Source organism: Lepidothrix coronata, unplaced genomic scaffold, assembly GCF_001604755.1.
Source record: "Lepidothrix coronata isolate B3197 unplaced genomic scaffold, Lepidothrix_coronata-1.0 Scaffold29, whole genome shotgun sequence".
Classification (NCBI taxonomy): domain Eukaryota; kingdom Metazoa; phylum Chordata; class Aves; order Passeriformes; family Pipridae; genus Lepidothrix; species Lepidothrix coronata.
In genome coordinates this window covers 640,084-667,327 of record NW_016690209.1, presented here as the reverse complement: position 1 = coordinate 667,327, position 27,244 = coordinate 640,084, and the positions used below count along the sequence as shown (strand labels likewise).

At 38.4% G+C, this 27,244-nt stretch overlaps 1 protein-coding gene across 3 annotated transcripts in view; it reads right to left on the bottom strand.

Annotated features, from left to right (window-relative positions):
- The window catches only part of PIK3CA (phosphatidylinositol-4,5-bisphosphate 3-kinase catalytic subunit alpha), a 34,976-nt gene that overhangs the window by 1,829 nt on the left and 5,903 nt on the right, over nucleotides 1–27,244 (bottom strand). Inside the window, exons 1-20 of one of the 3 annotated variants that reach the window (XM_017810676.1) lie at nucleotides 23,409–23,564; nucleotides 16,474–16,887; nucleotides 14,738–14,947; nucleotides 13,818–14,068; nucleotides 11,957–12,202; nucleotides 11,025–11,110; nucleotides 9,058–9,163; nucleotides 7,927–8,079; nucleotides 7,691–7,825; nucleotides 6,064–6,188; nucleotides 5,597–5,678; nucleotides 4,965–5,129; nucleotides 4,297–4,400; nucleotides 3,326–3,497; nucleotides 2,993–3,099; nucleotides 2,360–2,481; nucleotides 1,756–1,834; nucleotides 719–889; nucleotides 348–465; nucleotides 20–171 (exon numbers count right to left, since the gene is read on the bottom strand). In XM_017810676.1, the coding sequence (XP_017666165.1) occupies nucleotides 20–171; nucleotides 348–465; nucleotides 719–889; nucleotides 1,756–1,834; nucleotides 2,360–2,481; nucleotides 2,993–3,099; nucleotides 3,326–3,497; nucleotides 4,297–4,400; nucleotides 4,965–5,129; nucleotides 5,597–5,678; nucleotides 6,064–6,188; nucleotides 7,691–7,825; nucleotides 7,927–8,079; nucleotides 9,058–9,163; nucleotides 11,025–11,110; nucleotides 11,957–12,202; nucleotides 13,818–14,068; nucleotides 14,738–14,947; nucleotides 16,474–16,825 (2,936 nt within the window). In that variant the 5' untranslated portion in view covers nucleotides 16,826–16,887; nucleotides 23,409–23,564. Of the gene's footprint in view, nucleotides 1–19; nucleotides 172–347; nucleotides 466–718; nucleotides 890–1,755; nucleotides 1,835–2,359; nucleotides 2,482–2,992; nucleotides 3,100–3,325; nucleotides 3,498–4,296; nucleotides 4,401–4,964; nucleotides 5,130–5,596; nucleotides 5,679–6,063; nucleotides 6,189–7,690; nucleotides 7,826–7,926; nucleotides 8,080–9,057; nucleotides 9,164–11,024; nucleotides 11,111–11,956; nucleotides 12,203–13,817; nucleotides 14,069–14,737; nucleotides 14,948–16,473; nucleotides 16,888–23,408; nucleotides 23,565–27,244 lie in introns of those variants that run through there. The other 2 variants (XM_017810675.1, XM_017810677.1) reach the window with 2 other exon arrangements.

The following is a 27,244-nucleotide window of genomic DNA, read 5'->3' as shown; positions in this document are numbered from 1 at the left end:
CTTAAAAAAGAAGGCTCACCTTTCAAACTCCCTTGTTTTGGTACATTCTTGGGCTCCTTTACTAATCACTATTAGGAAGTCTTGTGTTAAGACAAATGGCACACGCTCTCTTTTATAACCAAATTTTTTCTTCTTGTGATCGAGGAAGTGCCCAAAGTCAATATGAAATAGCTTGGAAAGACAGAAAGGTATTTTAAGATTAGTAATTCCATGTTTAAATGAAGTCACAGTAAAATCGATCATTTACTTATAGTTCTGATAGGGTTTTTTTTTGGTTTTTTTTGAAAACAAACTCATATCAAAGTGAGGATGACCTTAGGGTATGGTTTTAGAAAAACGTGTCTTACTTGTCCATCATCTTTGACCATGATGTTACTGTTGTGGCGATCACCAATGCCCAGGATAAAGGTGGCAACACAGTAGCCGGCACAAGAACGTGTAAACAAGTCAATAGCTGCATCATACCTATCCAAAACAGAAAAGGAGACACTTTCCTCAGGTATTCTAATAACACAGAAGTGCAAATTTTCCTTTCTCATTTAAAGAGCTACAAGCAAGAATACCGGGGAAACAAGGGCAGGTAAAAAAGAAAACAAAACCAAAACCAGATAGACATAATTATGGACATAAACTTCCCACTTGATGAACTTTAGTTCTCTTGAAATTTCCATCAAAAACAAGCACACGGACAAGAAAAACAGGCAACGGGAAATCTCACATGTCTCCTTTGTTCTTGTCCTTGAGCCACTGGTGCAATGTATGGCTGTTGAACTGCAGTGCTCCTTTTAAGCCTCCTTTACATTGAATCTGCATGATCGTGTGAGAGCTCCTCACGACCTCGATGAGTCCCACACAGTCACCAATTGATAAACAACCATAAGGCAACATCCTGAAAGACAAAGGTTAGTTCTTTGTTAGTTTTTTTTTTTTTCCTTTATAGATAATGGTGGCAAGAGGTAGGAGAGGGTCTATTTTTGCAGATTTCTGTATCTGGCTACTCTTTAAGTCACAGGCAGGTGTAACTCTGCAAATCACTCTTGGACAAAGCCATAATTCTGTCACTCCTTACAGTACTGGAGACAAAACTGTGACCCACGAGAGATGATGCAGACCAATAGGTCCTTTTGTCTAGTTAAGGAAATGAAAACTGGGGGTTCCTTGACAGTGCAGTGACAGCTGTTACATCCCCACCTAAAAATCCACCATGCAGCAAACACAAATTTGGAACCACAACCTGTCTAGCATCAGTTTTCCAGAAGCAGAATAGTTTATACTGAATGCCCTGCAGAAGCTGTGTACTCACAGGCTGTCTAGACATGGAGAAGCTGCACACAGATCACACTGGGCAATACCTACTGTGGGTACTGAAATGACAACCCCAATTACAAAGAGTCACTGCTCAAGAGGGCTGCGGGTTTGGCAACATGTTCAAAGCCAAACCTACAGACACAATCAGCTGACCACAGTGTGGCTACTGAGCATTAGCCCTTTTATCCACCCCTGGTACGTAAATCACTCCTACCCACTTGAATAAGACTTGAGTATTTCTCAAATATGGTCCTAGGTTTAGAAAATCCAGTAGTTTAGTTAACCGAAGGTTATTAAAAAATCAAATATTGCTCTAAAATGTACAAACATGCCTATTTATAGCATTTCATTTATTACCCTTGGGAAAACAGGAGCAATCTCTGGAAAAAAAAACAATGCAAAATCCATTAAGAACAGTATTGCTTGGAAATGACTTCTAATGCTTACCGAAGGTCAAGACCCTGATTTTGCCAGATGTTTTCCATAATTCTAATTATCTGAAGTGTCAGCATGTCCTGACGCAAGTCTGAAATAGTCAAAGGTTGCAAATTTTGTAACACCAGAATACTTGGTTAGATCTTACTTTACTTTTCCCCCCCAAAAGTATGTCTAAATACATCTAAAGGTAATGAGGTTTGCACAGTTTAGGGTTTGTTCTCTCAATAGAGAAAAGCGTGTTTTAAATAGTCAAAAATCAATATAAACTTGTGGTGGTGATTTTAAAAATATACACTAAAACCATGAAAATGGAATTATAGATTACACATCTGTAGTATCCTGAAGACATCTTCAAGTAAAAAGAACAAACAGTACATAGTATCATGTTCCACCTCAACAGGCTGAACATCTTAGAACATATAAAATTTGTACTTGATTGAGATAAATACTTATTTGTCCATGTTTAGTTTTCCTGGAAAAAAAATGGCTTTGTTCAGCTGATTTTTAAAATTATTTTTTTATATATGTATTTTATATGGTTAGAAAAACCACTAAACAATAGGTTAGGAAAATAAACATATGTAGTGTTTGAATTACACTTATTTTTCCTTACCATCTCCATTTTTAAATATTATCTCATTGTTCTGAAATAACAATTCAGACATAATATCTGGGTTTTCCCAGTTCAACCACAGCGGCCTTTTTGCAGATGACATTATCCTGCACTCCTCAAGCCTAAAAGAGATAAGATATCTATGAAATAGGCACAATTTGATACTCATATCATGTTTCTGTAATACTGTATAGTTTTGTTCCCCCTGTTTTGGACAATATCTGAACTAGTACCAAATTAAAGATGCAGAGGTAACTGACAATCCATGATTTTTAATTTCAGACTCAGACTTAAATTAGTAAGTGCAATGTTAACCATTTGTTAAGACCAACAGAAGATATGATTATGCAGTAAATACTCCTTTGGTAGTGCGTGGTCCTTACAACTGGAAAAAGGATTGCAGTTCCCATCACCTTAAAGGAACAGCTAAGGATCATGTTGTTCCCTAATTTCTTACACCATTAGATTGAAATGACCGTCCTGTTTATGGATTACTCTGCTACAGATTTTATTCAGTGAAGTTTGAAGATACTAACATTTAATATGTTAACATTTAACCTCAATGCTGTCAGTGTTACCATGGCTAAACATTTACTTAAATACCCAGACAAACTTCAGAACTGAATACGATACCGAAGATTCCCCAGCTGATGCGCAGGATTGAGAGGAGAGATAAAACCTTGCAAAGCATCCATGAAATCTGGCCGTCTCATCTGTTCCACAAGGAACTTCATCTGTACCTGACAAATAATCACATTACACAAATTGAAACCTTTAACTTTAGCTCTATTGCCTGAAGGGGTAGACAATGGCATTGCACAGAAAATGTTACAGCTCCTAGGATAACATAAACCTAAACCTACTGAAGTTGGCATTAACGCTTTCCTAGTTCATCACATAGAACAGTTCTAAGTAATTCCTATGACAAAACAGCAACAGTTTTGATACATGGACAGATTATAGTACCTTCTGGGTCTCATCTTTTTTCTCCTGCTTGAGAATATCTGTGAGGTTGATCAACTTCTCCATAGCCTCCACCTGCCTGCTCAGATGCTTTAGGTACATTCCACACGCTCGACAGTAGGACTCCAGAAGTAAACCAAACCTCTGACTGACAGTTTTATTGTGCATTTCAGACCTACACAGAGAGGAAGAACAGTTGTAGCTTAGAGACAAGATCACTTAGAGGTGTCAAAAATTAAGCTATACTTGTAACTTCCTCATACAGTCCTAAAATACATCCCCTCAAACAAGTTAGCCAGGCAACTTATTCCCTTTTCCTTGATGGTTACCAAGGAAAGCAGAAAACTGAAAGCACAAAGATGCTTTGCTTCTATTTCTGTGTCTGATCACACCAACTTAGAGCAGCATTTTTAGGTGAGACCAAGCTACAGCCCTGTATGTTGGAGACTGATCTATACTCAGTCTTCTCAACATTAGGAATTTCAAAAGCCCATGTTATATTCAGTAAGGAAGAACACTGAGATATTTGGGCTATCAAGCTCTATAATAAGCCTGTAATAGGCAAGGAAAAATAGTTTTTAGTAAGCTTTTTCAAAGCTTTATCTGGTCAAATTGAGTGGCTTTCATTAGGCTTCAAATATTTGTAAAATTATCTGGAAAAAACTGATGGAGGATTGGGCAGCTAAAAATCTGAGAGGCTTTCAGCAGTCTCAGAATACCTTGTTTTTACAATAATCATCATTAGACAAAAAGAAGGACATGCCTAAGTATCTATTAACTAGCTTTTGAAACTGCCAGACATGATTTCTATCACCAAACTATGCATTCAAACTGTCAACCAATATAAACCAATCTTTATTCTAAGCGGTAACATTTTCTTAAGAATGGACATTTAGTATGCCAAGCCTTTAGAACAACTAATTGTTTATAGGTAATAGGAATCCCACCACCCCTTAACATGACATTAAGCTTACTTTAGATGCCAAAAGAAGAAGTGTCCTATCCTTTGATTGGTCAGTGCTTTCTTGAGTAAAAATCTCACAAGCTGATTATCTAAATACTGTTCGTATTTCAGAACCTAGTTAAGGATAAAAGAAAATTAAAAAAATCATCTGCAGTTATTATTTCTATGAAAAATATACAGATTAAAGACAGTTAAATAAAAAGCAATTTATGTTTTACATTAATTTTTGTAGAATGACTGATCTTGGTATTAATACTTGCATGTGTTAGGATTTGAACAATATATGCTAACTGTGCACTGGCTGCTTCTATTTCAGGAACTTACCATCTGATGCTTCCTTTACTGTTACCAAATATTTTAGCCTCAACTTGATCAAAATTTTGAGAAGATGCTTCTGCTCATACTTTCCCTTATGTTAGGACAGCTGAAATAGCTGCCTGTTCCAGTTGGTAGAACAGTTTTGCATCTCTGAAAAATTCTAGCACTCAGTATCAACAAGCAAAACCGCAGCACTACAGAAAATAAACTACATTTCATCTTCTCCTATATAATCCACAAAGCAAACAAGATATTTTTGCTGACCTATTTTTCACAACATCTTAACTTTTGTTGTATTTTAAGCCTCTGTGATCACTGAATATACACAAGACAACAAGCACACCAAAATATGTTATGTACCTGTACCAGCTGGATTAGATACTGAGACAGTTTGTCATCTGTCAGGGACTTCTCCAGACACCGAACTGCAAAAGCTCGCACCATTGGATCTGGATAATTACAGTCCAAGAGCTCCATTGCTTGCTCAGGCTTGATTGAAGGCCAGTCTTTTACCAAACAGTACATCTGTGGACAAGAAGTCCAGGCATGTTACAAGTTTGCACTGACTAGGAAGAAGCTGTAATACAGAGCCATTGGCAGGTATTGTCAGACACAAACTGCATCCGAGTAGAAGCAATTTACTTCCTTGTCCTCTCAATCAATAATTTGATATTAGTTGCCAGTTGACTTTGTTGTTTTATCCACTACAAAAAGAATGAAAACAAACTCTCACATTTAACTGACAAATTGCAACATAAAAGGGATTCAAGTAATGCCAACCAAGAGAAAAATCTTAAGACTCAGGCTGAGCTAAAGAACAAGAACTCTGGACCAGAGGCATCTGTCAATTATAGTGGCAACTTGAATCATCCAAGTTTTCATTCAATGTATCATGCACACATAACATGTTTTTAACTTCTAGGAGTTTTCTTTAAAATAGCATATTTTAAAGCTTCTTCAAAACTTAAAACTTCTTCAGTGCTTTTTGTTACCTGGGCCACTTCATCTCTAGAATTCCATTTAACAGACAAAAGTAATTTGGGCAGAATTTCTGGAGTATTCACACAATAGTGTCTACAAAAGAGAAAAAAGCTGCATGTAAAAACCATTATTTTTGCTTCAATAACCATCTACTATGTCCCCACAGCCTTGCACCTTTTTCTTCCTTTGTCAGCAGAATCCCATGGATACCCAGACGGCTGTCAGGATCCATGCATGCAGGTAAGACTGAAGCAACAGGGAAAATGTGAACTCATTCAGTAACTGACTTTTCTCCATGGCCTTAACCAAGACATACAGCGCAGAACACTTTGCAAGCCTTGTCTAAAATACCAACTCCACAGTATGGAGGAAAAGGGAGCAAAATCCAGCATAATCATGACAAATTTAGAGGGAATGGAGTGAAGTCTTGTTATGCCAACAAGGGTTTTTCTTTGGTTTGGTTTTTAATTTCCAATACCTGTGTCTCCAGAGGAAGTCCTTCTCTTGCTCAGTGATTTCAGACAGAGGGTCTCGTGTACAGATGGCTCGCAACTGCTCCTTGTCACTCTCTGTCAGTTCACTGTCTCTGGCTATTCTGTTACTCTGCAGAGAGAAAGTGGTACATTAACCCTCCACACAAGGGAGGGTTCTGTTGCCATAGAACACACAGGAAAGTGTGTTTAACACAGTATTTTAACATTTCAACTAAATTAGCAGTGTGGAGAAATGGCAGCAGTTGATATCTGATGAACAACATAATGCAGCACAAAACAAAACTGGTCATTTCTACCCCCAGCTTGAGACTGCTGAGAGCTGTTGAAAGGAGTGAAAAAGATTCAGAACTAAAAACAAAGGCTCTTCCACATTTAACCACTATGAACTTCTTCTATGGTGTTGTAAGGATTATCACCAAAAAAAGATAAGATAGTAATTTGAGACCTTATTATACTTCAGGGGGTTTTTTTCAATTGTAAAGTGTAAGTTGACTACTACTTTGCCACTGAAGTGAGTTTATCCTCCTCACCAATTTTTATTTTTGCCTACAGACAAAAAAAACCCAAGTTGAGCATATACAAGCTCAGGTAATAGGCTGTGTTATAGAAAAGGAATGTTATTTACCAAGAAGCCAGCTGGCCTTAAACATTTATTGAGAGCCCTGCAGCATTGCTGCATAAAGCACAGCAGATATGCTAATCTATGAGGGACTTCCTGCAGAGTATCAAGAGAAATCAAATGCCTACAGCCTGTTGTTCAAGATATGTTGATATGTTATAAATATCACCAGAATTCCCAAACTGGACGCTCACTACCACCTATGCAGTTTTTGGCACAGTAAAACTTTCCACCACGAGACTCTTCTTCACAGACCATGGAGCTCTCTTGGGGAAACTCTCAAGTCTTTGAAGCAGCCTCCAGAAGAAAAAGTAAAACAACTAATTTCACAGCCATGGTTTTAAATACAGAGCAATTTTAGCTTTGCTGCTTTTCTTTTTTTACTTCTTTTATTCATCCAACAAGTGCTTTGAAGAAAGCTCCAAACCTCACCAAAAAGCCAACTGTCAACGCCCAAGCTCCCTTCCGTGGAAGAGAAGAGATAAAGGACTACACCCATGTGTGTGCCAGTCAATTCTCTTAAAATTCCCTCTACTTATGGTTGGAACTAGCCCATAAAACAGATAGTAAAGAGTTTAAGCACCTCTGGGTTACACAGGAAAGCCTACACAAACACGAAACTGCAACAAGGAAAAACAGTGTCACTGACGGAGAATTACAACTTTGGAATAGTTAAACTAAGTATTTTAGACACCTGAATTAGCAATACAAAAATGTTAAAAATGCACTAACAGTTTGTACAGCAAGACAGTTTCTCTTTGAAGTGTTTTGGTTGGTGAGTGAACCATTAGGTCAGTTTACTGGTAATATAAAGAAAGGAGAATATATTACTCATTTTACTAAACACACAACAAAAAATTGATTACTTGATTTTACAGTAAATCAGGGTATAAAAGAAAAAAGTTCTATCACTAACATACTGAGTAAAATAAAGTAGTAAATAATACTTTCCTATTTCAGTAGCTGATCTTGGAAGGGGGGGTTTGCCTTACCTGCCCTGCATAGCTGTAGTTGAATCCCAGTTCACGTGATATTGTCCAGTTGGCATGTTCTTCTATCACTGCCATATCTGGAAACTTTACAGGATTGCTAAACCAATCAAACTCCAGCTCTAAACATGGAGTTTCCTGTGTAAAGGGAATTCAAATTACTTTTTCTGTCGAATGATACCTATTAGAATACAGCATATTTTGAAAATATACTCTTGAGGAAGCTGGCATGCAAATACCTTATTTGGATTTGATCCAGTAACACCAATAGGATTCAACAAATCCTCCAGCCCATGAGGTACTGCCCAGAGATTCAAAGCCATTTTCCCAGATACAAGAGTGTCTGTGTAATCGAACATGTTTATATTTCCCCAAGCCAATGGACAGTGCTCCTTAAAGAGATTAAAATATGATTTTTTTCAGGGTCATCTATGAATTACTGCAGAGAGAGTCAGAAGAAACAATATATTCCTCCCAGATCAAGTTGTTACATTCCCAGCTTAGCAGAAAGCAGATTGTGGAAGCTGCACTGTATTTTTCTGTGAATGATTGTCAGAGCAATCATTTTACAAAATTGTATCAAACGAATTGCAAACACATGCTGACACCTTCCTCACATCAGAATAAGTCAAGATGATGTAGAAAGTTTTTTTGACAGAGAGAGATTTTTTACCAAGGCCTGTAGTGAAAGAACAAGGAGCAACAGTTTTAGACTGAAAGCCAATAGTTTTAGATTACACAAAAGAAATATTTATTTTTTTTTTTTTTATTGTAAAGGTGGTCAGACACTGGCACAGGTTGCCCTGAGAAGCTGTGGATGCTCCATCCCTGGAAGTATCCAAGACAAAACCCTCCTACTATAGTACCTGTGACACACACTGAAACCCAGAATGTAATGATGCTGGTGGTTAGAATTAGATGTTGCACGTAAACTATTAAAAATTACTACCTGAGATCTTTCATCAAATGCTATAGGAACACAGATTTTCTTTACTTGAAAATTCAACTCTAAAAGTGTAAATATCATCCTTTAAAGATAAATAAGTTAGTAACATGGGTTTACAAAATTAAGTTTAAAGGCATTTCCACCTCAAAACACTAACACTGGTCTTTGTGTCTGGAAATGCAGCATAGACGTGATTTACAGGGCTCAACTCATAAGCTTTTTTCTGTGTAGTTTAATTTCCAAACACAAAAATAGTGGTAGCCTGAATAAGACACAAGAAAAAAAAGCCACCCTATTTTAAGCAGATTCAAATCAAACAGTGCACTAAGACTCCTTGCCAGGACAGCATTTACCACATGTTTTTCCCAAACTTGATTTAAGTAGCTTTTGCTCATTAGTGCATTAAATCCATGAAGCATTTTACCTCCTTAGCTCCCTTCCGGCCTTTAACAGAGCAGATAGAGAGGCAGAGCCGAGCAGCACGTGGGAGATCAGGAATGTACATGTCATACAACAGCCATTCATTCCATCTGCAGGATTCAGAAAGCAGAATTAAACCAGGTTAAAGGAGAGCATGCAGGCAAGTGCATTCAATCAAGAGTTACACCAAAAGGCATTTGTTATATTCCAGTCTAAACTCTGTATGTGCATAAAGAGTACATTTTCTTACTGAAAAGGGATCTCCATATACACATTTGACCACATCCACTTCTTTTGGGAATGGTAACCTCCCCAGTAGCCTTCTAGCACCAACACTGTTTAAAAAATCATGGTAGGTTCCATTCCTGCAATCTAAACATAATGGATTTGCATATATACAATATATGCAATATAAATCTTACCAATGTAAGGTTTAGCCTGTGAAATATTTTTCACTTCAGGGAAAAAAAGAAACTGGGAAAAATGTGGCATAGCTTTCAGAACTGAATTAAATTTGAACTGCTGAAAAAGATAACTGCAAGATGGGGATATAACACAGAAACTCAAATCAATGTTCCTAACTCAAAGATTATTTTATTTACTATAGTAATAAGAGCACAGATTGGTTCTACAGGAATAGTTTGGTTTTGTTTTCATTAGCTTCTCTTAGTAGAATTTAGCTCTCAGTTGGAAGAACTGTGCTTCTGAAGAGGAACTTCTGAATACAGTTTCTTCTCCTAAGCAGATGGTCATGTTGAATTTTCTCAGTTGAAAGAGGCAGCAGCTTCCAAGGACAGCATTAATTTTTTCAATGTGTCTGTAGCTACTAAAAGCAGTTTTACATAGAAATAACTGTGAAAGCCTTTCTCTAAGAATGAAGAAATTGGCAGATAACCTTCAATTCGCTTTTCTTATGTGTTCATTTCATAAAATAGAAATCTGTGCAATTATATTCATGTTTTTAAGTCATAACCTTCACCACCTTTCCCAGATTTTCTCTCTGAAACAGTTTAAACTATCAGTTCAAGTACAGCTATATTCAGGGCAACTCAGAAGGAGAGTCTATTTTTCAACAACTACGTATATTATTAGCCCTTTAATTATAAAACCTAATCATATTCATAGAAAACGTACAGATAAAAATAAAAGTTTCAAAATTTATTAATAAAGACATGAAGTCAGAAAATGCAAGTCAAGAATTACTTCTGCACACATACTTTGCATCTAATCCTAGCAGATGCTGGAATTTCACACCTCCTCATTAGTTAAAGTTATGAGAACAGGCAGCTAAAAGATGTCTTCAGTGTTTATATAGAAATATATATAAAAATTGTTTTTGCCCTCATGAGTTCAGGTCATTTTTTTTCCCAGATAATATTGACAGTATGTCAAACACCCTGGAAAATCAGCCCAGCTCTGGCAGTCACTTCCACATTAGCAGGGGATACCCATCTCTCCACATCCACGTGGTTCCCCTTTGCAACACACTGTGCAACCTCCCCAGAACCAATTTGCAGGTTACACGACATCACACTGCCTCGTGCTGAGAGTGAAATCTGAACCTGCAGCTGGAACACCTGCTGCTGATCCACAGGCAAAACCAGAGCTCAGCTTCCTAGAGCTGTGCTGGTTTCACAGTATTAATGAGTGAATTATGAATTATAGTTTATATATATGAATTATATTGGTGTTTCAGAGGCGACAGTAAATGCTCATGTAAAACTGATCTGTTCAGTAAAGAAACTATATTTTTACATGCAAGATAAAATGTTTGTGTTTGAATTAAATTAATGTTATTTTTATATATAGGGTTATGTAATATATTTTTACAAAACTTAAGGCAAAGGATTCCCAGCAAGGAGCTCTACCTGAGTGAAGTAATGGCTAAGTGGAGCCTTCACTCCCTCAGCGCTATCATTTATGATGCCCTGGAAGTCAGGTTCCCTATAGTCACTCAGGTGTTTAACTTACCTGGGGTTAGAACAAGGTACCCTCTGAGTATTCACATTGTCACACAAAGGTTCCCCTCCATGGTAGATACCTGTTCTAACATAGATCTGAAAACAACATCCATATTAGTACTGTCTCTGAAATATTACTATAAACAAATTTTTGCATTGCTATCAACACATACCAGGATTACAACCCATTATCCTTTCATTTTCAGCAAGTGCAAAACAAAAACAAAACTGAAAACCAAACAGCCCCAACATACCCCAACCCAAATTAATTCATGCTCTGTCAGGTGTGAAGCCAAGCATATAAGCAAACCCTTCTAGAAAAAACATTTTGGTCTTTTTCCTTACTAATTGCAAAACTAGTCCTTAAAAAATAAAGTAATCAACTTGAAATGAACACTAAAATAAAACAACTCTGGAATTTATTCTCATTTTTTCCTGTGCCAAGGTACAGTGAAAAAAAACACCGAACAAATTCTGAGGAAAGAGAGCCAGGGTTGTAGATGTCTTCAATGGAATTGAACCCTCCACCTGCCTTTTCTCCCCACGCCTCTCTTTTCATAAACCCAGACAGCAGCACATTATCCAGCATCCCCTAACCAAAAGAACTGTCAATTACTGTAACACATCCTTAAACATAATTTAGAAGCAACATGGGTTTTCTTTTTCTATCCATTACATACTCTGCTGAATGGAACTATGCAAACTGAATCCTGCTTCTCCCAGGCAGAATATTTAGCTAATTACCACAACTTGAACTTTTTAAGCAGTATACAAGTTTCCATATGCTGAAACATGGACATATTCTTTAGAATCGAGCACTTCAATTTAAATAAAAAGTGGTATAATTTTCTAGTTAAATAATTCTTCTTTTCCAGTGTCAACGCAGAACCGAAAACTCAGGAGGAAAACTATGAGTTGCTGAAAATCATGTGACGCCTTTACCTTGTCTATGTCTCTAATGTTCACATTTACATAGGTTGCACAGAGGATTCTTATTCTGAGAGCACTGTTTATAGTCCAGAGGGATTTGGTTGTAGCCTCTCCGTTCATGTAGGGTGTAGCTGTGGAGATCCGCCTGGAGTAGGATGGCATTGTGAAGGTGTCCAGGGGCAGCTGGGTGTACAGGCTTTCCTTGGCCATCAGCATCAGGTTGGGCATCCGACCAAGCATTATACAGCTTCTTATGTACTGCAGCAAAACAAACCCAAAAAATGCTGTATGTTTTAAAAGTCTACACTCCTGGTAATTCAAACCTATGCAGGAAATCAGAAAAGTAAAAGCGTATTTAAAGAGCTTGCTGTGTCCCTGTGTGCACACCCTTTACAGTGTTCATAGTTACAACATCCAAAAGTTTCAATACATGCTGGATAGGGTTGCACAGCTGCACTTCATACAGATTTTGTGATATGAACAATGCCTACAACAAGAGGTTGAACTGGAGAGAGGGAGCAGAGCTGACAAAACCAGTCAGGTTTCTTGTATAGCTCTTTAGCTCTGGTGCAGTGCAGCACAAAGCAGACGGATTTGAGCTGTCCCTGGAAGCAGTTGACACGTTTTTGAACAGCAAGTGCTGTACCAGCCTGCTGTGCAGCCCTAGCACAGGTGACTGGTACTCCTGGTCATGGCAGGAGCACGAGGCAAATGGCAGACAGTCATTTTTGGTTCAGTTGTGCTTATTACCTTACACTCAGCACTGATCCTGACAGACTCTGATCCTGACACACTTTAGCTGTAAGGCTGTTGGTGTCCAGTCGGGTCTGAGTGCTGAGAGTATTTAGTCTGGCAACAGCACCACAAAATACAGTATTAATTCAGGTCCAGCCCTGGAGTTAATGAGCAAGCTCTGCTGCAGCACAGCAAAGGCAAACCAGATGCTTCTGAGGAAGCCACGCTAGATCAAATAGGTCTGGTGTTTGATCTTAAGATGACTCTACAGAATTATTCATGTATGCCTGCACTTGTTCCCCAGCTCCCATAGTACAGAGCTGCTTTTCCCATTACTCAGGATCCCCCACCCCTCCTTCTCTCCTCCATTGCTCTGAAGATCAGACTGTTAACCATTTTAGCTGAAGGAATGGAAGCTGTTTATTACAACAATTCATTCCTCAGAGAGGAAGCAGCAGCAATCTGTCAGGAAATCTACAGGGTGACATTATTGTCTGTTCCAGAGAGGGCTGCTCAGATGCTCTTCTGTCAAATGTTCTGTCTCACACTCCTAGCACTTACAAAACCCAGGCAGTGAAGGACAGACAGACACAAGCAAGGCTTAGCAATGATTTCTGTGGTGCTGGAGGTTTACATTTTTTATCTTATTAAAGGAGTGATAAAGATGTAAGTAACAGGAAAAGAGAGTTTTCTCTTTTTCCACGCCTTTAGGACAAGATTTACAGTAACAACAGTTGTCTCATAATTTACAATCTGATTGAATTTCCTTTGGTGTTGCATCAGCACCATTCAAATCTAACTCATCTCTTGCCATTAAAAATCTAGGATATTTCTGAAAGTACCTACCACTGATTTATCACTAATGTTAGAGTTAAGAAAGAAGAATAAAAATTACGCTAGTGACACAAATTCTAGTTTAAATTACCTTTTCTCCCCATGCTCTTTTGAAGCACATAAAGCAACAAATATGCACACTACACACGTGCATCAGCCGATTTGTTTAAAGGGGCATACACTGTTACTTTCTATGTTTTGGATTAATTTAATGAAAAAGTCAAACCTAAAATTGATCCCTTTTCTCCCCCACAAATTTGGACTATTTTAGTGCTGTTCAAAATACATCCTTCATGTTACTTACCTTGTACTGGCTCAGTGGACATTTTTCTAGCAAGTATTCATCACAGCCACACACTTTTAAGATATATTTGCCCTGGTACTCCAAGACACAAAGTTTCAGTTGTTCAGATGACAGCAACATACTTCGTGTTTTCTTCCTAATTGCTTCAGCAATAACTTGCTCAGGCACACAGTCATGGTTGATTTTTAAGGTGTATTTCTGCTTATCGTTGTTTGGTGAGACTATTACCCATATAACCACTATAATTTGCCCTAGAATGAATGTAAAATCATGTTAGGTCTATCTTTTTAATGCAGTTTTCAAAACAAAAAGCACAAATTCCCCACCCCCCAAAAACACAAACCAAACAACTCTCACCCCTTTCCCAACACAGAGAATTGCTTTCAGTATTAAATAAAGATGTAAGCAAGATTCATAGTCCAAACTGACAGAGGGGTTTATAACTTCTGCAAGGAACTGGGTGCACTCAGTTTATTTTTGACTCTAGTGTAAATTCAAACTTTTAGCCCTGAGGTTAAGAATGTTTTTATTAACTGAATACTACTGACTATTTGGCCTTCAAGAAAACAGGAGTAACTCACTCATATTTCAGGACTGCAAGATAACTCACTGATTCAGCATGATTTAATTCCAGATTTCTGAATGTCATAGAAAACTGCAAAACCCATTAAAAAGTCACCTCTATTTACCGAGTTATATTTCAAGATTTAGTTATCGGAATAGCAAAAAGCGTAATTTTAATTATTCTTTTGAACCCACACTCTATCAAGAAAATTATTCTGAAGAACTGAAGGTGTAAGGGATTGCTATAGTCTACTAAATACAGTACATAAAACAGTGATTTACCTCAGTCAACAGCTGTACTTTTTGACTTCAAACACTGAAAATACATTTGTTTCTACTGTAAATATTGATCTTACCTTTGTCTAGTTTATTGTAAATGTGTTTGGGTAGTTCAGCTGAAGACTCTACATTTGGAGGGTAGACATACAGTGCTCTGCTGTGCGGTGCATTGGCATCTCGAAGATCCACTGCTTCTTTACAAACATTGAGAATGTTTCTTCTGAAGTCCTGTACTTCTGGATCCTTGACCATGTCAAATTCACAGACAGGCATGCCAATAGCAAAACCTGCAGCATGGAAGCAGCATGAGGAAATAATTGTAACTGACAATTACAGCTAAAGATTCCTTCTGTCAGTCACCAAAAAAAGCATGTCTTAAACAAAATGCAGCATAAAATACGTGTCTTAAACATTGGCTTCTACATAATTGTTTTATATCATTCAAGAACCACACAATTCTAAAGTCAAGTGCACTTAGCAGACACAGAAAAGGTTAGAAAACAGGTGCCCATTCCCTGAAGATCCTGGAAGCCTTAAATCACTGCTCTCACAGCTGACATTCCTCCTGGAGGAAAAGGACCAGTACTGAACTTCCTTTGAAGTCAGCACAAAGTTTCCTAAAGGGACCAGAGGAGCTGTGACACCTGATTTTTTCTAAAACCCTGGCAGGATTGTTGGTAGCTATTAGGACCATAATCAACTGTGCTTACAACTGAATGACAGCTATTAATACTTTTGTTTAATGACCTACATTATTTAAGACACACAACAAGCACACCAAGAGATACTGAACTTAAGCTCTTTGGCAAAGATTCACGTAATAACAGTCCACTTCTCTCAAGTCCTCAGTCTCAGAAGTAATTCCATTTGCTTTAATGAGATGACTTGGATATATCATTATTTATGCATGAATGTTCAAATGGAACCTTTCAATTGTCGTGTAGCAGGGTTACCTGACCACTGCTCTCCCCTAGTCCTGAACAGGTTGAGCTTTACAAAACAGAAGCAGTTTACTTACGATGCATTCACAACTATTAAATAATTTAACAATTAGGAGCACCCCAGAACAAGTATTTCCAGTTGACAAGTCTCTACTACTGCAGTACTCCCTTGTTAGCAATGAAACGGGAGTGGGGATGTTTGTATTGCCTGAATTTAATACTTAACCAAGATGCTGGAATATATGCCAGTCTCCCTGTGCTTCCTCAGTGGATCGTGGAAAACAATAAGCTACTTCAGAGATGATTCAAAACATCACAATTTGTCTCCTCTCTCCCTCTCCAACCTCAGGTGTTTGTTTCCCTCCTCTTTCCATGCTCTTTTGTCCAAAGGAGAAAAGGGAAGACAAAACCCACCTAAGAAATTTCACTTTCTAAGCAAGCCAGAGAAAATGTGTTATTGCAAATGTGATTTAAGATTTGTAGTTAAATCCAGAATTGAGAATTCTGTAAACTTCAAAACAAATTATGATTGACTTCCCAAAAAATACAACAGGCTTTGCTCTGTAATAATGCAAAATCCTGATAATAAGAGACAAGCAAAAAGATATCCTCTAACCCACAGGCAAGTACAAATATGTTTTACAAAGCCAAGGCTTTAGATGTGAATGAACCAGAACAGCAAAAGGAGTTTAACTCACTGTTTACAAATATTGGCTCTACTATGATCAGCATTCTTGGACATTTGATTACTGCAACAACTGACAGTTACAAAATGCAAATGTGACAAACACAACCCATCTCAATTCTTTATATTTTGAAGAGGAGTAGTCAGTTAAACAGGTTAGCTATGTTTAAATAAAATATAATCTCACCTATTTCTCTATTAAGAATCTTTTCTTCTCTGTTACCTACTGGTTCAATAACTTTTAGAAAAGGCTGAAACAGTCGCAGGTCACAAAGTCTCCGTGTTTCATCAAAAAATTCTTCTCTTTCCGCCTCTTGCGTAACACTTACAAAAATGTAAGAAGATTCATCCTGAAGGAGCTGATAGAGAGGGTATTTTCTTGCCTCTTTAAAGAGTTCATGTTTAATAGTCAGTAAGGTGGCCTCACGGAGGCATTCTAGTGTCACTATCATTCCGTTCGGGAGAAGACACTCCACAAGGATCCTCGGTGGCATCAAGTGGATGCCCCATAGTTCACCAGATGATGGTCGCGGAGGCATTTTTAAGTCTTGAGATAACTTTGCACTCCAAGCCCTTCAAGCAGCGACTCGTACGCGCAAACCTGAGGAAGAAACAGAAATCTGAATATTAAAATTTAAAATACAAACATCGCCGGGGATTTCAGATAAAACTGTTCGAACACCACTTGTAATTACAGACGAATATTCGTGGCTGTATTTTACATTCACAAAAAAAGACTTGATACAACTGATGCCTAAGGAACTTGTATTTTGTCTAAATATCTACTCAAACAAAACAGTTAATGGCAGAATCATATTAGTTTGGAAAAAATGCCAACATACACATGGTCTTAAAAATAGAGGATTTTTTTTTTTACCTGGACCTTATAAGTCGTGATTATAACACTTCAGTAGCACAAGAGATGAAAATATCTAATATTCAACTTATTACAGAAATTTTTAAACAAACCTCAAACCCAGTTCTTCACATTTTTAATTTGTAAAGAGAAATATATTATCATGTGGATGATACAAACCATCTGCTTTGTTAAGTTTAGCCAAAACCAATGCTTCTATACTTCTTTTTTAAACTATTTTCTAATCTCAACCCTCTAAAGTATTCAAACAACACTAACATAATAGTTATAAATATTTATTAAAACCTCTAAGCTTGATTTTAGGAATCCATGTACACACAAGATTGGCTGTAGCTTTTCTGAATTAGTATAAGCTACTTATTGCAACAAAACCTTTTCTTCCATGAATGAGACAGAAGAACTGAGCTCCATTAACACTTTTTAGTTGGGCTTGTTTTACTTAGCATTGATTCCCTGTTCCAGTTCCCTTTGGCAGCTGCATGAATGTCTTTGCCAGGCCAAAGGAAAGGAGGGGAACACGTGTCTGACCTTCCAGCTGTGCTGCTCATGCCACCCTAGAGCAGCTACAAGAAACACAGTATCCGGACAGAGCAGAGATGTCTCGTAGCCCAGGGGCCAAGGGCAGATGCCAAAAAAAGAGCAGAACCACCAGGCAGGCACACGGTGATACTTCACCAATAAACACTCGTAATCGCTACCTATTTTTAATGTCCCTAACCAGAGGTAACACTTCTGTATTTGCAAAAGAAATCCATCAAGAACTGCTGAATTTGTTCAGGATGTTTTCACACATAAACTGTTGGCACCCTGGGACAAGAGTGAAGAACATTTCATGTTGCAAAATACTTGCTCTTCTTTGTTCTGAGGCCTGCTACTTTCACCCATTATCCCAGATTTTTTGTTTTGAAACAAAGTTCCTTATCTTTGCATTCCTTGCTCTTAATTTTACAGACATCCATTACAGGATCATCAAATGTTAAGGGTTGGAGAGGACCTTAAAGATCATCTCATTCCAACTCCCTGTCACGTGCAGGGACGCCTCCCACTGCACCAAGTTGCTCAAGGCTTTGTCCAACCTGGCCCTGAACACTTCCAGGGACGGGGCATCCAGAACTTCTCTGGGCAACCTGTGCCAGTGCCTCACCACCCTCACAGCAAAGAATTTTTTTCTAGTATCCACCTACACTAAACTTCCCCTCTTTAAAATATATATTTATATAAATATACACTGTGTATATATGAATAAATTTATAAATATATAAAATTTATATATAATTTTTTTACATAAGTTAAAAAATAAAATAATGATCCTCACTTCTGCACTCCTACGTCTTGGTACTTATTTTCTGAAAAGTTTTCTTCCAAGTACATCCAGTACCTGCTCTTGCCACACTCCAGTTCTTACAAAGAAGCATTAGAATGAAAATGATGTTTTCCCAAATCCACTGCTTCCTAAGCAACTCTGAGTGGCAATAGGGTTGTCTTTTTTAATCCCTCCTTTGTAGTTGTAGTTTGGGCTTTTAAAAATATCCACACGAGTACTGAAGTGCCACTGCAGATTTAGAAAAATGCTTTTCCACTAATACCTCATGCATATTTAGAAAGGCTTTGCAAATGACTTCTTTTTCAAAGAGAGCTTAAAGAAGCTGTTTTATTTCCCTCATCATTGTAATAGTCTCAGTGAGCGGATGCTGAAATGGAAAGTTCTAAGCACACACAGTGTATTTAAAGAGGCAAACTTGGGAAGCTTACCAATTACAAAACATTACCAGTGAACCCAAATAACACCATTTAGAGTAACTTAGAGGATTCCAAATTACCGATAACTATCCTCAGCTTATAGATAAAAAGAAATACACAGGTTAAATGGCATCTGTTTGATCAGTCAAAGCATGAACAAGACTCCCTCCCCACATCACTGCATCAAGTGCCATCAAATTACATTTCTTAATTACAATCACAGGCAGAAACACATCACTGTTATGGCATAAACCAGCACGAAACCCCCAAACAAACAAAAATACGCAGTTAAATGAACTTTTCCTGTCCACACACATACAATGGTAGTATAGATGGATCACAGTCAAATTAAATATTTACAACACTTGACTGAGTTTATATCAGAAGTCTTTGAGTTTCACAATCCTGCTGAGACTCCTCTGAACTGTAAGAGCCCATTTTCACTGCAAGAATGGTGGCTCATTCCACTGTAATTTTTCCTTCCTCCTCACCAACAATTGCCAACAAAGAACCAGAGGCAGCAGTGGGGGACACACACATACATATTAAATCCTTCTAGCCAAGTGTCTCTTCAAAATAAATGTCAGCCTTGGCTTCTTAAATAATTCAAACGGTAAATGACAACTCAACACCATTTCTTCAAAAACTTGCAAACGGTCCAAAAATGACATCCCAAAACCTACACTTTTTAGAGCAACTGCACCAAGACAGCAGCTTTTGTTTTAAACTGGGATACAGACATGTGCTGGAATGGTGCACACATCATTCTGTGTGCACATCCATCTCACTCGCACATGTAATCACGCCTCCAGGGTTTGGATTTGGAAAGTAAAAATGTAAACAGAAACAGTTTTGAAGTATAGCTGGCAGCTTGTGTTTCTGTGTACACTTTCAAATCTGGAAGGCTGCCTGGAATAAATAGAATCAATTATGTTCTTCGACAGTGAAAGGACTATAATTTTAAGGGAATTCTAGAGAGATGTTATTTAAGTCAAACTAAGGGTAGAGGCAAACACTTCAAATGAACGCTACACCACACCTGCAATCCCTGACCTTCCAAAAGCACTTCAAACATTTTTCCCCTGTCAAAAGCTTTGGGACACCTGGGCTTGTGCAAAACACTTGACATGTCCTGCACCCTTGTCTCTAAACTGGAGACATGGATATGATAGATGGACTGCTCAGTGGATAAGGAATTGGCTGGATGGTCGCACTCAAGAGTTGGGGACAACGGTTCAATGTCCAAGAGGAGCCCAGGGACAAGTGGCATCCTCAGGGAGATGGACCTGCACAGGCTGGAAAGGTGAGACTGTGCAAACCTTGGGAACTTCAACAAGGCCATGTGCAAGTTGCTGCACTCGGGTCAGGGTATTTCCAAGCACAAACACAGACTGGGAGGAGAATGGATGGAGAGCAACTCACTGCCCTTGCTGAGCATCCAACCTAGAAGTGATCAAGTTTTGAGATTCCATTCAAAAAGAGTAAACATACATGTGGTGGAAGAAAGTGGGAAGATAAACAAATATAAGTTGATAAGCAAATTATCCCTTCTTTGGTCTTTACTGGCTATCACAATACCTTCCACAACACAGATTCCTACTTGCATCCAGATACACTTACCATATTAATACTGATTTATATAATCTGTTTTCTCACAGGATAGAAATTAGCTATCATGTGATATAGTTGATATAACCCCTTATTAAGAATAAGAGATTCCAAGCTCAGAAAATTTGGTTTTGGTAAACTGTGACAGTTTTATCACCTCACTGGTAAAGAGACACCGTGCATGTCAATGGGACAATCTATGGAAAAAAAAATATTGTTCCCTTTAGGAGACATATAGCTAAGGTTCTCTCTCATCAGAACAAGGACCTACAGGTTCTAGAAGGAAATTTTTCCATCTCTGATGTATCAACTAGCAAGAAATCTAGCAAGCATAGAAGGAAGCAAGAAATATACTGTGCTGTAACATTGTATGGAATGTATAAAGTATGGGATGTTTATGCAAAGAGATGCACCCATTCCAGTGACTGAGAACTGAGTAATTTTGCATTGCTATAAACATCAGCTAGTGTTTCAAAACCCATTCAAAAGGACAGACTAAACACTCAGTGCAATTTTATCAGTCCATATTTGAAAGTGAATGAGTCATTCAGTAAACTGCTACACTTTAATTGAGGCCCATTAGTTTTTCCAGTCACAAGACAAATCCCATTACACTGTTTTTACAGACAGGATGTAGCAATGTTTTATAATAATTTGTGGTATCTTTGGTATCAGAGAGCTGCTCGTAAGAATTTGTGTCTAATTTGATTTCTTTTCCAGGCAGAAGTTTCCTCTAGAATCCCAGCTTTGCCTTAAGAAAAAGGCTTCTATTCATTAAATAACCTTAATTCTCTATCAAATTGACAGAACCATGAACTTCCAGGTATGAACCCCAAATAAGCCTGAATAAAATACTGTGGAATCTCCAAAACAGAAGCTGTGGGTTTGTGTAGATAAAAGAGTTCCCGGAACAAGAACAACACTTTTCAGAATGCAAGAGACATTTCAAACTTCCTAAATGCCAGAATGTTTTATCCTCATCTTCAGAAACATCAGGAACTCCAAAACATGAAGAAAACTGGGCAGAGTTGCCTGTCTAATTTTGCTGCTGTCCAAACCTGCTGTGTGGTGACAGTAAGACTGCCTCATACTAGATATTTTCAGTACTGTCCTTTTGTTCTTCCTCCTTGCCAAGCTGGCACTTTTCCAAAATCCGGGAAGACTGGTACAAAGATGTCTGAAACTGTCCTCCATGAAAACATTATTACACACATTTCAATGGTAGAAATAGTGCTTTGTTTAAAATAGAAAACAGAAGATGTTGCATTGCAGTCGTGTCTCATTTTTTATGTTCTACTTTCATCCTTATTTCCCAGAAAACACGCGGATACACGGAATTGCTTATCTGATCACAAACAGCAGCTCAAGGGAAGCAAAACAGAAGGGTTTAACACTGTCAAAAACATTTTAGCAATTAGTTTCCCTCTGAAACGGGCAAATAGTTCCAAACACCACCAATTTTATTTGTAGCTACCTACTTCTTCCCACGTTCAAAAACAGGGCCAAGTACATTTGCCTGGCTCTAGAAGGAGCTAAAATTATTGGTAGCATCTGTAGAATTATAGTACAGCAGAAATACAAGATCATTCTTTCCTGTGAATGTAAAACCTCACTGAAAATTAGTGAAAAGCAGTTTCAGCCGAGTTAGATACAAGAGCATGGGGCAACTACGTTTCAGAGCTGTTTTCTTTCAAGTTATCTTATGTCCAGGGGTTTTTTTTAAATTTCAGAATACAATATTCTTGTAGTGACTTTCAGATACCACGAAGAAAATTAATGGTGAGGTCATCCTGAAAAAAAAAGAACTCACTATAAAGTATTGCCCAAGAGGTAATACGTGTTTTATGTTACTGAATAAAACAAAGGATCAAACGGCTGTAATAAAACCGAGATAAAGAGTTTAAAAAGATTTACTATTGCTGGAATATTTCTTTTTATTCTCCAAGAAAAATCAAAAGAGCTTTGCGAATTCTTATTTTCAAATCCCCTTGCTCACCACCCTCCCCCACCCATGCAGGCACAGTGTTTATAGCTTCACTCAGTGTCTGGGAGCCACGAAAACAGGATCACGAGAAAGAAACATTCACAAGTTGCTGGTGACCTCTACAATTCCCACTACGACTGTGCTTTTCCCCTAGGGATCCCATGACATACCAAAGGCAGAATGTCTGTCCTAGAACATTTTCTTCCAGTTAAAGGCAGAATTAAACAAAGGAAACCCTGGAATTAAATCTCCCTTTTTAGTCCGAAATCATTCAGTAATTCCATTTCTAGATCCACCTCAAAGGGCAGGACTTTGTTATTTATAGAGGACTAATAGTCATAAAGCACAACAAAGAATTAGAAAAGCAAGGCATCTTCTCTTTACACTTCACATATCTGCTTACTCATTACTTCAGCAATTAGCTTGGCTTGCTGTGTAGCAGGATGAGAATTTCTCTCTCACCTAGTTCTGGTCTGGTTGGAGCTGTTCGTCCACAACGAGGTGTGAGCTCTGGAGCTCAGTGAGCATCACACAAACTCTTTCAAGCTCTTTAAATAAAAAGCCTTAAAGTTTGGCAACAAGATCAGAGTAACATGCCACTTTGTACCCACAGAAATAAGGTTTTTCTTTGATTACATATTTTTCTTTAATACTCCATTTCATATGACTGACAAACATTGTTTTATGTGAACATGAATAGAAAGAACATGAAGCAAAAGCACACCACAAACCATACTCTGCTCCTTGCTACAAATATTAAAGATTTCAATGTCAGCTCTTTTGCATGCAGTTCTGCTTTTGGAAATTAGTGCAGAACGATGTAAACAAGAGATTACTCTAGAATGTAATTCATTAAGCTAGATTTGAGAAGTAACAAATGCCGAATACATAACTAAAAATATAAAAAGTCCACCTTAAATAACGCTGTTTAGTTTTCTTTCCATGTTTCTTCCCATCCTCCCACCTTCCTGGGATATTTGGACCGCAGACAGTAAACAGGATCTTTAAAAACAGGAAGTGCTGGCACACAGACAAGGAACCAGAGCAGAGTTAATCCAGGTGTTCTGCACTCCAGCCGAGTCCGACTCTCCACGCAACGGGAGCAGCTGTGGAGCAGACCTGGGATAGGGCCTTCCCTAGTGCTGACCTCCCCGGGGCACGTCACCTCGGCTTTTAGAAGTAACTCCCTCTGTTGCAGCAAGATAAACCTCTAGTTGCATTGAGGAAGAGGAAAGATTTCCTCTCCCACTGTCCATACCCAGAAGGCAGGGAAAGAATGGCAATAAAACTCCGGAGGTGCTGCAGACCTCACACAGACCCCATTTGCCTCTCTAACACAAGCAACAGCATCAAGACGGTTCAATCCACAGCGTTCACCTGACCAGCTCCTCTGGATGGAAGGCACAAAGAGCACTGCGTGTTCCTCAGAAAATGTGACTGAGATTAGGCCCACTCCTGTTTACTAATTTACAATTATCTCTACACAAAATATTCACCCTGTGAGCCCTTTTTTTACTAAGACGCAGCTGAGAAAGACATCAGACTCAGACTGACTTACAGTATCTTGTGTACTTCCCATGTAACATTTCTTGGGATGGAATCTGGCAGCAACTTTAAACTGAGATAATGGCTTTCTGCTATCCTAAGTTACTCCAGACCCTGAAAGCAACTAATGTGTAAAAACAAAAAACTTCTGCATGGACTTATCGAATTCAGCTAGCAGAAATAATTATCTTTTATTTACTGGCAAACAGAGGATGGGATGCAACTTCATTTTTGTTAGGACACTTGTAAGGAACAATTGCCTCGGCAAAAGCTGTAGAAGTAGGTTGTTTTATTTTTCTCTATGTTTGACTCCTAAACTGAAAAACAGACACAATACTTTCTCCATTGAGCTATTTCTTAGCTCCCTTTTCAAAACCATTTGTTGAGAGAAGGAAGTTTGCGGCAGAGTTAACACAAAGACACAGCCACTGTAATGAAAAAAAAATTCAATTCTGCAGCTAAACACATTAGTGCTATAAACAGCTGAAATTCAGACAGTTCTTAGCAAACTATCCAATACAAAGACACGTGGAATAAGATAGCAGGCAAACAAATCCAGTTCCTTGCAAACCCTGCCCTGTAGAAGCTACACGAGCTGTAACCGCAACTGGAAAACCCCACGGCTTTTCAAGAGTTGGTTGGAAACACTGCAGTCCTACTCCACAGTAAACTTGTTTGTGATACAGAGTCAATGGTGATTAACCAAATATTTATTTAGCAGTAGATGATAACCCTGCTGAAAAGTAAGCAGCAACAGTTTTCCACAGAATATTATCAACAGACCTCTATTTACTCCAGCAACAGACTGAAACTGTCCTGCCTACCCCCCCGACACACCAAGTGGGGAGGCTATTCAGCTGCAAAGCATTTGGCACCACTAACTGCTCCCATCAGGCTTCATCTCCCTAAAAGTCAGTGATCCCACAGGTGTATTGCATCTAAGCACAAAGGAAAACTGGGCCTTCTATGTGACACAACACTGAAGACTAAATTCCTGATTTTGTAAGAGTATCTGACTTCACCGTATAAGTTACAAAGAAACCAAAGTTTCTCTGAAACCTTAAGAAGTGTTAATTCCTGTTCTAGCTGTTGACCCTGGTAGAACAGCCCTTTTCTCCACATTTACAGGTTGGGTGCCACCATCATGATGCTCGAGACACTAATGCATTTACATTTGTGTTCAACAAGAGCAAACAAACATGATTCATTGTCATTAGGTCCTGCATGCTTCAGCCTGAAGTACAAAACCAGCTCTGGTGAACTGTGACAAATGGTTCTTCAGCATCTTCATCCAAATGTTTATCATTCCTGTACACGTCTGTTGGAAGCACCTGATATGATTCGATGTTAAAGTCCTCTGCCCAAATTAAGATGCAAATGAGACCAAATGTGGGTTCAACAATACTGACTTTGTTATATTAAGTGTATGGGAGAAAGAGAGAGAGTGGGACAAAGAGGGAGAAGACAAGAAAGTACAAGCAGAAGAAAGTCACCGCTGAGGATCCAGTGGCATCCCATTGGTCCTTCAGTGCTCGTGCTGGTGGGATCCCACCTGGTTCACTCCGAGTCACTATTATACCATCCCTCGTTAGTGGGAGTTGATTCCAGGTCCTCCTTAGTGTGAGAGTGGGAGTGGTTTTCAGTTCCTTGTTGGTGTGAGAGGCGAGAGCAGCGCCATCTCACCACCGCACATCCTCAGGTCTTAACGGGGTGGTTGTTGGGGGTCTGCTCTGAGGGTCCCATGAGGCAAATACCCCAAAATCAAGTGTCCTATCTGTGTCCCCACTTCTTGCACTCGTTCTGTAACACACCACAGTGGAGCAGTGCAAGGCCAGAACTGAAACTGTTCCTTTTTGTGGCTTGTGCAAAGGCACCCAGGATGTTTCTGCAACAAGTTTCACCACTGAGCTCCATATTTAAGGCATATACTGTAAATGTTATTAACCCTTTCCTTACAGCATTTCCTTGCAAACCACACAAAAGCATGATGGATGTGTAGGGCTACTGAGTCATTAAGCTGCTTGCAGTGCATCTCTTTTTCCTCCACTTCAAGCTATAACCCAAATTGTTTCTGTAACAAGGTCAGGGTACCAGCAATTTGTATTTAATATATCTAAAACACATGGCTAATGTTTGCATAAATAGATAATGTTAGCAGTTAACATGAACTTTCCAAAGAAGTGACATAAGCTCATAGGTATTTAGGCAGAGACTATCAGCCACATCTCCACAATGGTTTAAAGATTTCCCAGCTTCCCAGTTTGGAAAGTCACTTTCATATCCACATTAAACACTTTGAGACTAAGCCACATGCAACCTCCTACTACAGTCAGAGCTCTGTAAGAGGGATACATTTCACAGAAAGACTTTTTAAAAAGCCAAAAAGATACTGGCAATAGTCAGTCACTGCTATTAAGAGAACTTTACACATCTGCACAAACAAGGAAGTATTCTTTTAATACATGGATAGTTCATTGGAAACATTTTGTTAATGTTTTTGTAGGTGTGTATATTCAAAAAAACTGAAAGCAGTTTTCAGACTGGTGAAGTTTAACCCTGGAACGGAAGAGAAGATCACAAAAGCTTAAGTGTTTTGGATTTAATTTTCACCCATTAAAAAAACACCAATTAGGGAGAGGTAACTATCTTGCAAATCATCTTTTTTGTTGTTTAAGTAAATAACCTGCTCACATATCAGGACAACAAGAGATTGGAATCTATAATTATGGTTACACTTCTCTTATCACTCTAAAGTTGTTTGCGATACTCTCCTATCTGCTGATATAACAATGAAAAGCTTGGAAAAGAGATGGTGAAAGAAGAGTTGAAGAGCTGGATTGCAAAACAATTTGACCATGTATTTAAGAAGAGTTTCTATAGCCAGGAATACGTTTTGATATCCTACTTTTTGTGTATCAACTCCCTTGTTTTACTGCTCGTTGGCTTCCGTTTCCAGTTTTCATCTTTATCTCTCAGTGGTAGTTATGCCATTGCTCCCCAACACGCCAAAACATTCCAGCTTGGAGGTATCTAAGATCAAGGGAGTGCTGCTGAGCAGTGATAACAACATCAGTGCTTTATCCTCCATTTCACAGCAAGTTGGAGAGGAAGGCAAGTTATTAGTATTTTACTAACCACAACCGTGGTGAGAAGACAAACACAAGAAAAAGCATTAAACTTTACTTTCTCAAATAAAATGTTCAA